At 48.2% G+C, this 15,570-nt stretch overlaps 1 protein-coding gene across 1 annotated transcript; it reads left to right on the top strand.

Annotated features, from left to right (window-relative positions):
* Positions 1 to 6,054: 6,054 nt before the first annotated feature.
* Kcna1 (potassium voltage-gated channel subfamily A member 1) lies at positions 6,055 to 14,278 on the top strand. Its single transcript, XM_052720203.1, has 2 exons — positions 6,055 to 6,620; positions 6,992 to 14,278. The coding sequence occupies exon 2, from the start codon at positions 7,513 to 7,515 to the stop codon at positions 8,998 to 9,000; it is 1,488 nt and encodes a 495-aa protein (XP_052576163.1). The 5' UTR covers positions 6,055 to 6,620; positions 6,992 to 7,512; the 3' UTR covers positions 9,001 to 14,278.
* Positions 14,279 to 15,570: the final 1,292 nt, after the last annotated feature.

The following is a 15,570-nucleotide window of genomic DNA, read 5'->3' as shown; positions in this document are numbered from 1 at the left end:
AGGTGCTTGGTGATCTTTCCTCGCTGTAGCTTCTTCTTCTCTAATGCTTCCTCTCATGGTTTTTGGTCATCTTTGCCTCAGCCGAGTCCTGTCTTGGCCTTAGTGAGATCTGCAGACTTTGCTTGGGTTCTTCCTCTCTGTATGGTTTCTGGAAAGTGCCAACAGGAAGAAACACAGACTTAATGTAGGATCCATTTCATCTCCTTCTAAAAGATCACAGTTGCCCAGTGCTGTCACACATGCAGTTATGTCTATATCACATAATAATACATATATAATACATGTTTATAAATAACAAGGTCACATATTTAGCATATGTTGAAATAGTCCTGTGTCACTTACTATGAGATAGTTGAATGTTAAAAGTACCAGTAGCAGCTCCTGATGACAAGGATTGCATTTTCTTTTTCTTCTGGTTCTTGAGTATCTAGGAAATGTTTCGTCCCAGTGAGTGTAAATTAGAAAATTAGAAGTTCATTTAAAGTAGTGGTTTTCCTGAGCTATTGGACTTTTTTTTTTGGAAGATGGTGTTTTGGTGAGCATGAACTTGGTACCTGGCACTGATAAAAATTTGATTTCTCACAATAGCCTGTGATACAGGCACTGCATTTTACACACGCAAACTCTCATCTCCTTCTTGGTAAACAAGGGAAGGACACGTTAAATGTTTAGGTAACTACGGTGGCTGATGTTGGTTGTCAATTTGACATGCCTGGAAAGAACTTCAACTGAGAACTTGCCTTCTTCAGGTTGACCTGTGGCCGTGTCTGTGGGGGCACTTTCCTGACTGCTGACTGACATGAAGGGAGGGCCACAGCCCACTGTGGGTGGTGCCATTTCTAAATGGTTGGGCCTGAGTTGTCTAAGAACAGTAGCTGAGCATGCCAGAGGGAACAAGCCAATAAGCAGCAATCCTCTATGCTTTCTGCTTCAAACCCCTGCCTGGAGTTCCTGCCCTGGCTTCCCTTGATGAGAGACGGTCATCTGTAAGCCAAATGAACCCTTGCCTCGACAAGTAGCTTTCCTTCATGGTCCACGGGACTCGAGGGCCTTCAACAACACAGTCACAAATGCTAGCAGAAGAGAAACATCAAGGATTGCTGTGGCCAGAAAGGTTGCTCCCCGTCATCTCAGCCTCAGTGACTCCCAAGCTTTTCTTTTTGACTCCTAGGAATTCTACATAACTGTTAACAGTTCCACCTTGGCCCTGTCTAGAGGTACTTCCAAAAGCTGTGCAGATAGATGAAGCCCAAAGAGCCTGGTGATTCCCTTACTGTGGCACTGCCCTCCGGCAGGGTGGGGGTGAGTCCTCATGGACACCCCTTCCTGGTAAGACAACTTCTTTACTGCCACTTTGTGGCATTTATGAAAACAACCCAAGAAGGAGGCTATATTTAGAACTAGTTACACATTGTCTCATAAAAGGTCACCAGGACTAATTCTGTGTCAACTCACATCCAAGTTTCTGTCAAACAAGCATGGACTGATCGCTTCACTGCACCAGCCCTCACCACAGGGAGCCCCTGGCATTTCTTCCCTCACCCCTCATGTGGTCCCCTTTATTCTCCCAGGTGAGTAGTACTTGCCTCCTGTGTAGGTTTCTTCTGATGGTGATGTCCCAAAAGCCTACAACCACATCCATTCTATCACCTTTCTCTACTGTGTACCTCCCCACCCCTCTCCTCCATGCCCCTCTTTCCCTCCTTTTCTGTAGAATAACTGTCCTCTCCCAAGGCCAATCTGGGATTTTCATCTTAGATCCTACTCTTCCTCTTCCTTCTCAATTACACGCTCTAATTTTTCTCTTCTGCATCACCAATCTTTCCTTTTCTACTGAATCATTCCCATTAGCATACAAATGTATCGCAATAGTGCTTATCTTTTGCTAAAGGCTTGTTACCCTCCATTTTCCTTCAGCCGGCTACCCCACCCTCCTGCTTCTCTGGACATCCAAACTCAAGAGTCAATTTTACCTATATCATCTCTCCCTCTGTTTCGTTTTGACTGCGTATCTCCAAAGCTGGCAGCGCATTCCAAGTTCCTCACTCTGCTTTCTCCATTAGCAGCGCGCAGCACTTGGTTGATCCCACTCCTTTTGAAGCACAGACTTTCATCTGGCTTCAGAAGTCCAGAAGTCCGGCATTCTCCTTGCTTACACTGCCCTGTCACTCTCTGACTATTGGTTGGTTTTTTTTAAAAAACTGGCCTCCTGGCATTAGAGCATCCTGAAGCACAAGATTCAAGCACATTTCCTCTTTTTCCATGCTCAAGCTCAAGGCCGATCCCTGAGGACCATCTATTTCCATGGTTCTCAACTGAAGGTGACCTTGGCAATGGATGGAGACAGTTTGGGTTGAGACAGCTGGTGATAAGTGCTGCTGGTGTCTTTCAGGGAGAGGGATGCTGAACACTTTAAAATCCATAGGGCAGTCTTCAAGGACAGAAAAGTGTCCAGCCCAAAGATCATCATTGCTGATGAGAAACCCACTCTACCTAGCCTCACCTCTCTGACTTATGTATGCTCGACACATATATGTCCCAGTCATTTCAATCTTAACATGCCCCAAACAAGCTTTAATTTCCCCGGCCGCGGCCACGTTCCCCATGAGACATTATCAGAGACAGGATAATGTTAAAGATTTAGTGGATGCTGTGATCCCAAGTAGTGAAGATATGGGAGTGTGTGTGTGTGTGTGTGTGTGTGTGTGTGTGTGTGTGTGTGTGTGTGTGTGTGGCGGGGCAGGGGTGGAACAAAGCAACAAGCTACCAGGTTGGCTGCTGTTTCATGAACACAGACACAGCCTGTCACTAGACTCTGTGGCTGAACCACGTGGCTGGTTGGTCTTGACACAAGCAAAGCTAGAGAGATTGTACAGCTCCATCCTAGCTTGCATCTCTGATGGGACCAGCTTCTAGTGGTTTATTGAGGCAGTATTTTATTTCTAGGTGGCGGTTTGGCTCTCTGGGGGCTTCTCGTAGTTTGGGGGAAGCGAGTATCACTCATTGCAGTGTGGCAACCCTTGGAAGCAAACTGTGGCTACACGCAGAGCTGGCTCTTCCAAGTAGTGTCTACAGTGGAGAGAGACGAGGAGAACATGACCAGGTAATGAGAGGGGCACACAGAAACTTCCAGACTTCACATGCAGATAGCAGAGAAATGAATTCAGACTCTATTCTAGTACATAATGTTAACACCTGTGCAGTTATTGAGGCCACAGGCCTAGGGACGTTGTTGAAACCCTGCTCTGTTCGTGTCCCTGCTCCACTCCCTCTAAAAGCATAAGCCAGTTCCAAGATCTTCTCAGCACACTTCTAAGCCAGCACAGCTTGTGACACCTGCCATACCAGTACCCTGTTACCGATAATTCTTGTAATCTTTTAAAACACTGTAGCAGGGCTGGTGAGTTGGCTCAGTGGGTCAAGGAGCGTGCCACCACGCCTGATGACCCATACTCGATTCTTAGGATCCACACAACAGATGGAGAGAACTGATTCTGAATTGTCTTCTGACCGCACACATGTGCCCCCCTCACCTAAACAAACAAACAAATACATAATAAAACATTTAAAAAAGTTAAACAAAGCGAAACAGAGCATAGTGCCTCATGCCTGTAATCCCAAAACTAGGGAGGTGGAGGCAGGAGGGTTGCTCTGACTTTGTGGTCAGCCTGGGCTTCAATGTGATATCATTTCAAACAACAAAAAAAGCAAACGAGTAAACAACACCCTCCCCAACACAACATTCTATGTTGCTGTGCGTCCTTTAGTACCTTCCCTTCCCATTGCAACCCAAATAAACGTCCCCGTCCCCCGCCCCACCCTGCAAAGGGGCCCTTATGATCCACGCACTACGACCTTCTTCCTTGGTAATGTTTTTCTGTCCACAATAACCTTTTGTTTCCTAAGTTCTTTCCTGCCTTAGGACCTGCACATTGTTCATACATCTACCAGTCTGTTCTTTTAGTCGCTGGCCTCTGTTTCAGGTTTCTAATAATCTCTCTGCAGAGAGGGCCTGCTTGTCTGTAAATCCATGCCAGTACTGGACCTACCTACATTCTACTTTTTATTGATTCATTCTCTGTGCCTCCCATTGAATGTAAGCTCCCTGTGATCTGGGACCTGTGTGTCTTGTCTAGTCACACAGTCCTAGGACATGTCTGGTCCATAGCTGAGGCAGAGCAAACTTTTGTTTAATGTTTAAGTGCCTTCAGGTTCTTAGCAACCGAGGATTCACGTGAAAAAAAAATTTTTTTTCCAGTTCCTTGGAGATTCAAGCCCCACTTTAATCACATCTATTAGGCATGTGGAGGACCCACTAATCCTATCATACACAACTCTGAATTTATGAATTGGGATCCTATGTAGCCTGAGACACTTTTCTAATAAGGCAATCTCCTCATAATAAGGGATGGATCAGGACAAGGCCATGCACAGGAAACTAGGATTCGGGAGCAGGAAGAAGAAAGTGGAACTGAAGAACGGGAAGACGGAGGTGTAGTAGTGCAAGAACACGGCCAGGAAACGTTTATTACATGCAGCAGGCTCACCATGAGGTTCTAGCAGCGGTGACCGCCAAACCACCGTACTTGACATTTCATGGTAGAGTCTCGCATTTGCTGTGCTTTTTGTTTTTTCTTTTTTTTTTTTTTTCCACCAATAGAGCATCAGTGCAGAAGAGGAGGGGGTCGTGGAGTTTCTGGGATGGAGGGACCTGCGTGCACTGGGTGGAGTTTAAAGTGGGAAGGAGTACTGTGCAATAACAGAACTTGCTGTTCGTCGAAGAAAAGACAGAGTAGGAATCTGGAGGAGAGAAGAGAACAAACACTTATTTTTCTGAAAGGAAAGCCGGGATCTCAATCTGGAGGAGGGATTTAACTAGCTGTATCCCTGGGATCCTTGTAGAGTCCCCCTGCCTTCCACTAGCCACAATAGAGTCAGGAGGATGCGATCATTGGCTTTGATTAAAAGTGGTGGGTGGTGTGGGCGGGAGGCGACTAGAGCCGCGGTGGTGCGAAGGGGCGGTGCGAAAGCCGTGCGAGGAACCAATCAGCGGCGACTCTGGGTTCTTGCGGGCTCCTCAGAGGCTCTGCGGGAGTGGAAGGACTAGAGTTGCTGGCTGCCTCCTCCCGTGCTGCTATCGCCTAGGCGCCGAGCCTCTGGGGACGCCGCGCAGGTCCCCAGCTCAGACTGCTTTGCGCTTCTGCGGGGACCCTTGCGCGAATATGTCCAGAGCCTATAAAGTGGTGCTGAGGGGGCAGAGGGCCACTGAGTGGGTGGATGTGGGGTGTGGGAGGCAGGACCAAAGGAGGCAAATGGGCGGCTTGCTTCTCCTCACGTTTGTTCCAATTAGCACCAAGTTGGCAGACAACCCACAAGCCCACGGTGCCTTCGCCCACCGTCCCCCATCACATTCTCTGCATTTCAGAATATTCTGACTGTAAGGAAACTTCAGCTCCCTCTGGTAGGTTCAAGAGGAACAGACACTTGGCACCACCACCTTCTAGCAGTAACACTGCGTGGATGAAACCCGGGGATCCTCAACTGCAGCGCTCTAACCAAACTCTGCACCCTTCAGAGTGCGGCTGGAGTGGAGGTCGGGGTTGCGGGGGCGGGGAGTAGGGTGGCTGGACAGAGAGGCCCCTGGGGGAGGGGCGGGTGTCGCCGAGGAGCGGGATGCAGGAGGATTGCTTGTGCGACTGCATCTAAAGCAGACCGGTCCAAGGAGTTCTGCCAGGGACATCACCGCCTGCATTGCGTCGGACCTGACCATCTCCAATGTGAAATTCCCGGGGAAGGTCGCGCGCGCAGCTTAGGGCCGTGCGTGGGCGGGGCTGCGGGCCACCGGGGAAGAGGAGTTGGTGGTGGGCTTTTCGAGGAGGAGAGGAGGGAAAAAGAAGAAAAGCTGTGCTGGCAAGGATGGGAACTGAATGACAACCCCCCTCTGCCAAACCACCCCCTCATATTTTCCATCTACCTCCTCGCTCCTGCCCTCCCCCGCCCTCCCCAACCCACGCCCGGGTGGGCCAATCGCTGCTCCGCATTCCAGGCGCTTTCTCAGGTTTCTGCTGATCTTGCAGCGAACAGAAATGGACCGAGCGGACCTGCGGCCACACGCTCTCTGCCCCACTCCGAGCGGCTGAAGGCTCCGGGCGCGCCGCGGAGCAGCGAGGTCCATGCGGTGGTGCGGAGACCCGAGAGCCATGTAGAGCCAGGCTTTGGGCCGCCCGCCTCCCTCGGGATCGAATCAAGGGCTCCCGTAGTGTTCGGAGGGGGCGAGAGTGCTGCTTATCGCCATTTGCTTGGGTGACTCGGAAGAGGGTGGCCTTTTTGCTTTTCCACCCTGCATCCTCCGGAACTCCCTGCACCGGAGAGAGGACAGCGCCTCCAGGTTGCTTGCACCATGTGAGGATGGGGGTAGGGAGCGGACATTTCCTCCTTAGCTGCTCAATAAAACGATCGGACCTCTGAGAGGGGAAGGACGCGAACCACGAGGGGCCCGGTGCCTCTCGGATGCGGCTGTGGAGGTGGCCGCTGCTCGCTCCGGCTGCTGCAAAGGCGACCTGCCGCATTCCGACTCTCCGCCGACTCAGCACCGCCCCTGCGCCAAGCCGGCCCGCCAGGTAGGAAGCTCCCCAGTTCGGGGTTGCGGAATCCGAGGTTAAGGTGACAGGGTGGGGGAGGCTGAGGGTGAGGGGTTGCTGCCCAGGACCAGAAGCTCCTCCAGTATCTCTAAGCGCTTTTCCGATCTCCAGTTTAACGAAGTTGTAAACAGATCGGCTGTTGGGCATTGGGGGAAAAGTGGGATGGAAGATTTCCAAACTTGGATTTCTGGGTGTCTGTTGTGTGTCTGTATGTGCATATGTGTTAACCCCAGTAAAAGTCCGGTGTGTTCTACAAAAGCTAGTAGTCTGTGCTCTTCGGTGTCTATAGGTTCGTCCCACCGGAATGCTTCTGATTTTCTACCCTCGTATCACTTTTTATTTCTCTGCAGCGTCCATCGATCGCCCCGTGGGAGCTTAGAAGGCGGCAGGCGAAGAGGGGTAGGAGGGGGGAGAGCCAAGGAGCAGCAAAGGGGGTGACAGGCGTGGGGATCTGCTGAGTTGGCACTGCACCGGGTCCTAGGAGGGCTGCAGGAGGGGAGGGGAGCTGTGGCGAGCCCCGGAGCAATGGCAGGTGTGCGTTAAGGCAATCAGAGCAGGAAGAAAAACCCACTTACCAACACAAAAAACAGAGCACACCCCCAAAACCCAAGCCTCTCAAAAAAGCTGCACTGGGGGCCCTCAGGCGAGAGGGCTTTCCAAATTGGGGAAAGGCAGAGTGGAGGAGGGGGAGGTGGTAACTAGCAAAGTTGAAGACCTCTGAACCTTCGGGCTCTGAAGCCCCTCCCCGTGAGCGTGGGGGAGACTCACTCTCCGGTGGGGGGGGCGCTTGGGTCCCCCCCACCCCTCTTCTCTCGCTCCTTCACACCCCGGGCTCTCTCCTGGCCTCCCACCCCTGCATCCTGCTTCCATCATGACGGTGATGTCGGGGGAGAATGCGGATGAGGCTTCGGCCGCTCCGGGTCACCCCCAGGATGGCAGCTACCCACGGCAGGCCGACCACGACGACCACGAATGCTGCGAACGCGTGGTGATCAACATCTCCGGGCTACGCTTCGAGACGCAGCTCAAGACCCTGGCACAGTTCCCCAACACACTGCTGGGCAACCCAAAGAAACGCATGCGCTACTTCGACCCCCTAAGGAACGAGTACTTCTTTGACCGCAACCGGCCCAGCTTTGATGCCATCCTTTATTACTACCAGTCAGGGGGCCGCCTGCGCAGGCCGGTCAACGTGCCCCTGGACATGTTCTCCGAGGAGATCAAATTTTACGAGTTGGGCGAGGAGGCCATGGAGAAGTTCCGGGAAGATGAGGGCTTCATCAAGGAAGAGGAGCGCCCCCTACCTGAGAAGGAGTACCAGCGTCAGGTGTGGCTGCTCTTTGAGTATCCGGAGAGCTCAGGGCCTGCCAGAGTTATAGCCATTGTATCGGTCATGGTCATCCTCATCTCCATAGTCATCTTTTGCCTGGAGACTCTCCCTGAGCTGAAGGATGACAAGGACTTCACGGGCACCATCCACCGCATCGACAACACCACAGTCATCTATACTTCCAACATCTTCACAGACCCCTTCTTCATTGTGGAAACCTTGTGTATCATCTGGTTCTCTTTCGAGCTGGTGGTGCGCTTCTTCGCCTGCCCCAGCAAGACAGACTTCTTTAAGAACATCATGAACTTCATTGACATCGTGGCTATCATTCCTTATTTCATTACCCTGGGCACGGAGATAGCTGAGCAGGAGGGAAATCAGAAGGGCGAGCAGGCCACTTCCCTGGCCATCCTCAGGGTCATCCGCTTGGTAAGGGTGTTCAGAATCTTCAAACTCTCTCGCCACTCTAAGGGCCTCCAGATCCTGGGCCAAACCCTCAAAGCTAGCATGAGGGAGTTAGGGTTGCTCATCTTTTTCCTCTTCATTGGGGTCATACTGTTTTCTAGCGCAGTGTACTTTGCCGAGGCGGAAGAAGCTGAGTCGCACTTCTCCAGTATCCCCGATGCTTTCTGGTGGGCGGTGGTGTCCATGACCACTGTGGGATACGGTGACATGTACCCTGTGACAATTGGAGGCAAGATCGTGGGCTCCTTGTGTGCCATCGCTGGTGTGCTGACAATTGCCCTGCCCGTACCTGTCATTGTGTCCAATTTCAACTATTTCTACCACCGAGAAACTGAGGGGGAAGAGCAGGCTCAGTTGCTCCACGTTAGCTCTCCTAATTTAGCCTCTGACAGTGACCTCAGCCGACGCAGCTCCTCTACTATCAGCAAATCTGAGTACATGGAGATTGAAGAGGATATGAACAATAGCATAGCCCATTACAGACAGGCTAATATCAGAACTGGTAACTGCACCACAGCTGATCAAAACTGCGTTAATAAGAGCAAGCTCCTGACCGATGTTTAAAAAGCAACAGGCAAGCAAGCAAAAGCCCCAAACAAAGCCCCTGGTGACTCATGTCCCACTCTGTAGATACTTTACTAAACATTAGTCTTTGAATGCTTTATTTAACTGGCAATGCATTGTTGCATTGTGAATTTGGGGAGTGGCCAACCTGAAGCTTTCAAGACCCATCAAAAAGAAACTATTGTCATTTTATTAAAAATGAGAAAAGAAAGTATTTTATAAAACTGGCTTCAATGCTATCCATGAAGTAGTCTGTGTGAAACAAGACTCATGCTCTCCCTGTACTGAAATATTTCCAATCTTTTGGCATAAGTTTTTTTTTAAAACCTAAAAATCAGATGACCACTTAGGAATACAAAATTCAGATTTGCATGGGACTCCACTCTAAAATCTTTGCAAACTGCACACCACATTTCAGCTAGTGTTCTCTGTGGAACACTTAACAGCCTCAGTGGTCAGTGAACAAATGCTTTTATTTTGATCAACTGAACCGCATACAAGGCAACCAAAATCCAGACTAATTAAGAACGGTTCTCAAAGCACCATATACATCTGTTACCGGTCCCAGTCTGTTGGGATTTTCCATCTGCCCCATTCTCCCAAATCCAGTCTATTCTCTAAGAAAAGGGTAACTTGATTAAATGAGTCAATTCATCTGTAGGGCTGCTAAGTTCTCTCAACTGCAGATGATCCAAATACAGGTCTTTTCTCACTAATCCTGCACCCTGACCCCTGACCTTCAGAAGTGGATGCAAAACCTCACCACCCTACCCTCTTTATTGCAAGAGCACAAGAGTTAAATGGTAAGCATGTTTGAATCTGATAACATTTATTTTATAATAGCATGCTGAGACAGTTAACCCAGGCAATAGGGGATAAGCTTACGTTGAAATTAACTCTTCTAAATATAGGCCCTTTTTCATTTTCATTCACCAAAAGTGCACTCCTTCATTTATTAACTCTTTTCTTAGCAACTAAAGTACTGTATTTAAGTACATATGTTAGTCAGATGGGAACAATCCCTTTTTGGAGCTCAAAGCATGTTCTCTTAGTCAGCATTATGGCCTATTTGATTAAGATGTACCTTGACTTAATTAATGCATGATTTCAGTAATAAAAATTAGAAAATACTAAAAATCACAAGTCTGTGGGATGAAAGGCCCAAAAGAAACAATGGGGGTGGGGGTGGGGGTGGGGGACACTCCCGTCAATTTTCCTGCCTTTGCTCAGGGAAATGTCAAGCTTCTGTGCAGGTATAGGCAGAGAGAGGACCAATATGCCCATCCTTTAAGGGAAAACTGTGGAAAACTAAATAAGTCATCAAGGTATTTAATACACCTAAGACAAGCATTCTCTCTAGCTGAACATAACTACAAGCAAAACAAACAACACAAAAAGGTGCAATATTGCATGGTTTTTTGGTGCATTCCTAGGATGTAAGTGAGAATGTTTATCTCTTCATGCACCCAGAGCAGAGCTGATTTCTTTTTGCAGTCATGATTTGAAGTCCATAGAGACTTCAGCCCTCCCCTTGAGGCTCCCTGAAGAAACTCAGCCAATTGATTTAATAGTTGCTTAGTGCCTTTATCTGTACCCACAGTGAACTGCAGAAAGTGCCTCCATAACTCAGCTGGGAAGTCATTTAACAAAGGGGAGGAAGGGTTGGGGCACAGAACTTTCGCTTTTTGGTTTTGTTTGTTTTTCCATCCTCACTCTCTCACTTCACCACTGTGAGAAGACCACACCACCCTCCGAGCCCCAAAGAAGAGAAAGAGAAAGCAGGTGCTGCCTCTCTGGCCATTTACGGGACTTGGTCTCTTTGGCAGCCTGACTCTGGATATGAACTGAGACCCGTCTTTGAACTGGACATGAACCGTAAACCTGTTCTGTACTGTTTTGTTTCTTTTTCTTCTCCATAAGAAGGCAAGAGAAATGTTTTGGGGAGCATGGAAGGCCACTCTGGACAGACAAAGCTTCCTCAGGTTCAGTGGTTCCTTCTCCCCACTCTCTCCCTGTCAGCACAGCACTTTGCAGATCTCTGATAGTCTGGTCTTTGGGGGTATCATTGTGAACCATGGGAACACTTAGCTCACAGTGACCTTACATAGGCCAGCCTTCTTGGCCAACCTCCTCTAGATATCTCCTATGATGCTCCTATGACTGTCCCACGTAGAAGTCACTTCACTGGCTGAACACCTGACTGCTGCTGCCCCAGCCACTGAATCCAGAGAATGATGGGGACCCTGTGTCCAGCTGAAAGATAGCCATATCACACAGGCTCTGGAGCCCAGCAGCTATTCACCAATGGAGAGGCAGTCATTGTCTTTTTAAGGACGGTAGAGTGGGGAACCTTCATACTGCTTTTAGCATGTGGCTGCCTACTACTGTCTGCCTTACATCCTTGCCTGGCTTCTTCTGGAATCTTCCCTGGTACTTCCATTCCTTTACCCCATCCAGTCTTCAGAGAAGTGAGGCCATCAACCAAGAAACTATGACAACATACAGGCTGTCTAGCTCAACTGAAGGAAGATGGACATTTCTTTCCCTGCACAACTTTTGTGAGTATTCAGGGTGAACGCAACACATATTCTGGAAGATGAGGGACTGAGAACTGCCAACCTCTGACTATAGGGTATTAAACCCTCCCGTGTGTTGCTCACTCTTTGAACCTTAGATCATCATTCTGATCTTTGCTTCTACATGCTTGCAAGTCTCCAGTTGGGGGCAAAATGCCAACTCCTCCAGCCTCCAGGGATATCTTGTAGTTTTATTTTGACTCTGAGATCTAGGACACAACAGAACTCTGTCAACAGCAATAATCCACTCGGTACTATGGGATGGATGACTTAGAGGAGGAGACAATGAGGCCGAGACTGATCAGCCAGCCCCGGACACTTGGTGTGCCTCTTGTAGCTATGCCCTGGACAGGTTGAATCCTCTGTATACGTTACAAGAAAAAAGTGCTGCACGTGGCAAAGTGGTCTGCCTGGGGTTGGGGATGTGCTGTTGCTGTGCATTTGGAGTGGATGGGGGATTTGGATGCTGGTTATCCATTTGTAGCTCATTGCAATGAGCTCGATGACAAGGAGTACAGGGATGATCTGTGTAGCATAGGCATGCGACCTTTGACCAAGCTCTTACCCCTGCACTGAAATGTGCTGAGATGTCTTTGTAGACCTGAAGGTGCACTTAACTAAACTGCCTACTAAGGAATGACTCTATTTGGTCCACTTCATGACTCCCAGGCTTTTTGTCCTTTCACCCCCTGCTTAGGTACTGAGCCTTGATAGCTCAGGCCCTAATGCTTATTATACCTGTTTTCTCTGAAAGGAGAAGACTTACGATGCACTGATAGCCATAGCCCGGCTCTTCCAACATGCAGGTCCCTAGTTAAATAGGGTGCCCTTGGAAGGGTCAGGTCATCCTGTGGCTATTAGCCATCCCAGAATCTCTGAAGTGCTTAATTCACTTCAAGCGATCTGAATCAGAGAGACCAAAGATACTCATTTCCTCTGTCCTCAGATTTCTAGAAGACTGACTAGAGCCAGGAAAGGGTTTGTTTTGGTTTGGCTTTTCTCCCCCCTTTCTGCATCTGTGCACACCCCCCATCTCACTCCCCCTTGAGACTTGAATTCTGAAGCTCAGTGACATCTGTTCACTGGGAGTGTTTATGGCTTAGTCCAGAACAGCAGGTCAGATACTTCTCCCACATTGTAGTCAATGAACAGTCATTTCTCTAAAATGGAACCGTGTTGTGGCTTTAGATTCTGCTGTGGTAGAACTGAAGTACAGAGGTTACCACAGCCTTGATCCTCTTAAGAGCTAGAACAGAAAAAAAAAAAATGTCTGAGTGGTGGCTGAGAAATTTTCCTAAGTAGAAATGACGTTCAACCCAGAAAGGACTTTCTTCATGTTGGGTGTAGTTACAAATTCTTCAAACTAGTGTCTAAAAGAATCAGTAAAAAAATTAGTTTTCAACCTCATACTCAACATAGGAGGCCTCAAAACACATTTTTAAAAAGGCAACTTTAAACTTTAATTTCTTGTTTGGTAGATTGGATTGAACAGAAAGTAGAAAGGGAACATTAGCAGAAGGCAATCCCCCCATTTTCTTCCAGGAATGACTTATTCCTGGGAGTGGTGAGAATGGTGGGCGGTAACCATCCATAGTATAAGATTGTTAGAAAGAGTATGAACGGCCAAACAACCACGTTATCTTCCAGCCTTTTCCAAGCAAGACTGAGGCCTTTTGATGTTTATATTCATTTTGAGAAGACAAGCAAGCTTGAATTTGAGGAGCAGACCCAAGCTAGGTTGAACTGTGATCTCAGGAGGTAGACTCTCACCTATGGTGTGGTCCAGTAGTACTTACATTTATAGCATGGGACTTCAGGGTATATGCAAACATGTCTAGAATGACTCAGGTAAATCTTCAAGGAATGTACATTACTTACCACTTTTGTAAAGAAGCAAGCAGGAACTGAATTGCTAACCAAAACCAGCCCATTACCTTGGGCCACTGTGCAAACTCATTCAGGGCGTAGACATAAGGTTAAAAGCCTTGAGAGCAAATGGCAGCCTCTTTGCTCATTGACTCTTGGGGATGCCCATGTGCAAGCAAAGGGTTAAGCTCTGCTGCCCTTAGGACAGCTTTGAGGAGGTCAACCCTGGTCACAGTGATTTTTCTTTGGTAGTTAACAGGGAATTCGTGGTGTGAAACTTCAAAGGATCTAGAGAAGTTTTGTTCCTAAATCACAGAAGAAGAAAAATGGAATGAGGAAAGGAAATAAAACAAGAAAAGCCCTTGCAGAATATATGCTAGGTCATAAGTGGTCTTCCCTTTCCAAAACTTGTAAGAGTCTCTTTCTTCTTCAGTGCACTGTTTAGGGACTGTTGATGCAGCAGCCATAAGTAACATGGACGCTGTGACATACCTCTAAGATTAAAGACAAAGTATTTCTGAGGCTAAAAACTAAAGTTGAGAAGTGTCCATTTGAAGTGCACCCTCAGGACGACAAACCATTGAAGCTGATGCCGTTCTGTTTTGTTTCTTGGCTTTGCCAGTCGCTTGCTCCTTGAGCTAAGGACATGTCTCATCTCATCTCCCCTGCACTTGCCCTGCCCTAACCGTTTACCATGTCGGGTCGAGGACAGTGAGTGTTACGAAGGGAGAACCTAACAATGTGCATAGTTTTCATCTATGCAGTTTTACTTGGTTCTGTCATTTCATGATCTGTTCATATTTGGCATCAATTAAAGATAATTTTTAAGGATCTTATCATGGAAATCCCTTGATTGTTTCTTTGTGTCTTGTCTTAATTGGTCTTTTGGGGGCCCTCTGCTCATGCCATCTGCTTTGGGGTCTATTTAAATGACATAATGGTGATTCAAGGTAGATGCCAGGGAGTGACCTCATTTTCTTTGGGGCTGGCGAACAGTTGCTGCCATCCAAAGAGGTGCTCCAGGTTTGAATCTTGACAATCAGCTCACTTATTCCTGGGGGTGGTGAGAATTGGTGGGTGGTAACCATCCATAGTATAAGATTGTTAGAAAGAGTATAAGGTTGTAGGTGGGATCCCAGACCCTTGGAGTGGCCTGTGCAAATGGTGGGGAATCCTGTTTTGAAAAGGGCAAAGAAAAGAAGCCAAAGGGAGTAGAACCATTAGTTATTCTTGATGAAATTGCTTTGAATTGGAACAGCGTTTCAGCCCTGTGCATGAAAGAAGAGTGTGTGTGTGTGTGTGTGTGTGTGTGTGTGTGCGTGTGTGTCTGCGTGTATATGCTCAGAACAGCGCTATGACATGACATCAAATGACTTGTTAGATACACAGTGCTGTTAGTAGTGATTTTGATGTAAAAAGACAAAAGATCCTGGGTGCTCTCTACACACATTTCCTTACCTCGTTCTCTGTGTGGTTATCTTTTCTTTCTTCACTTTGAACAAATGACTTGATGCATTTCCTAAAATTTAGACCTCTCTCTTTCCTTGCGAATATCACATCTTATTCCACTTCTGTGTCAGAGCAAACAGGATTCCATGCTCAGGACAGGGTTCTGGTTTGATCCTAGTGCTCTGGGTGTCTGGGCACCATCATAGTTACCTTGCACCTTGGTGGCATGGGTAATCTGGAGATGGAGCCTACTTTTGCTATAGAAGTTGCTACCAGAAGCAGAGTCTGAGGCTAGGAAGGAAGCTGCCTGTGAATTTTCAGTTTCGGTCAAATTATAGGTCAGGCTAAGCAAAGGAAGGAGAGAGCTAGTGCATGCTGATAGCCCTGGAGACATACGTGTCAGGAAAAGTACAACTTCCACTATGTTTCTCAGCGCCCAGCCTTAGAATGGTCTAGAAGGCAAACAGTGCTAGGTTGATGCCAGAGGCAGCCCTGTGACTGGAAGCTGTGGTATTCATGGAGCCTTTAAAAAGCAGTCATGGCAGTTTTAGGGGGAGCCAAACAGAGAGATGAGAGCAGACAGCTGGACGGGATTGAGTCGCAGCCCCTTTGTGGCTGATCAGGTAGCTGCTTGCTGCAGTCAGTCCGATTCGAGATGTTGTCGAGGCTGGTGTGTGGA

Source organism: Peromyscus californicus, unplaced genomic scaffold (assembly GCF_007827085.1).
Source record: "Peromyscus californicus insignis strain IS unplaced genomic scaffold, ASM782708v3 Scaffold_6__1_contigs__length_162567912, whole genome shotgun sequence".
Taxonomy (NCBI): Eukaryota; Metazoa; Chordata; class Mammalia; order Rodentia; family Cricetidae; genus Peromyscus; species Peromyscus californicus.
This window is presented reverse-complemented; position numbering and strand designations above follow the sequence as displayed.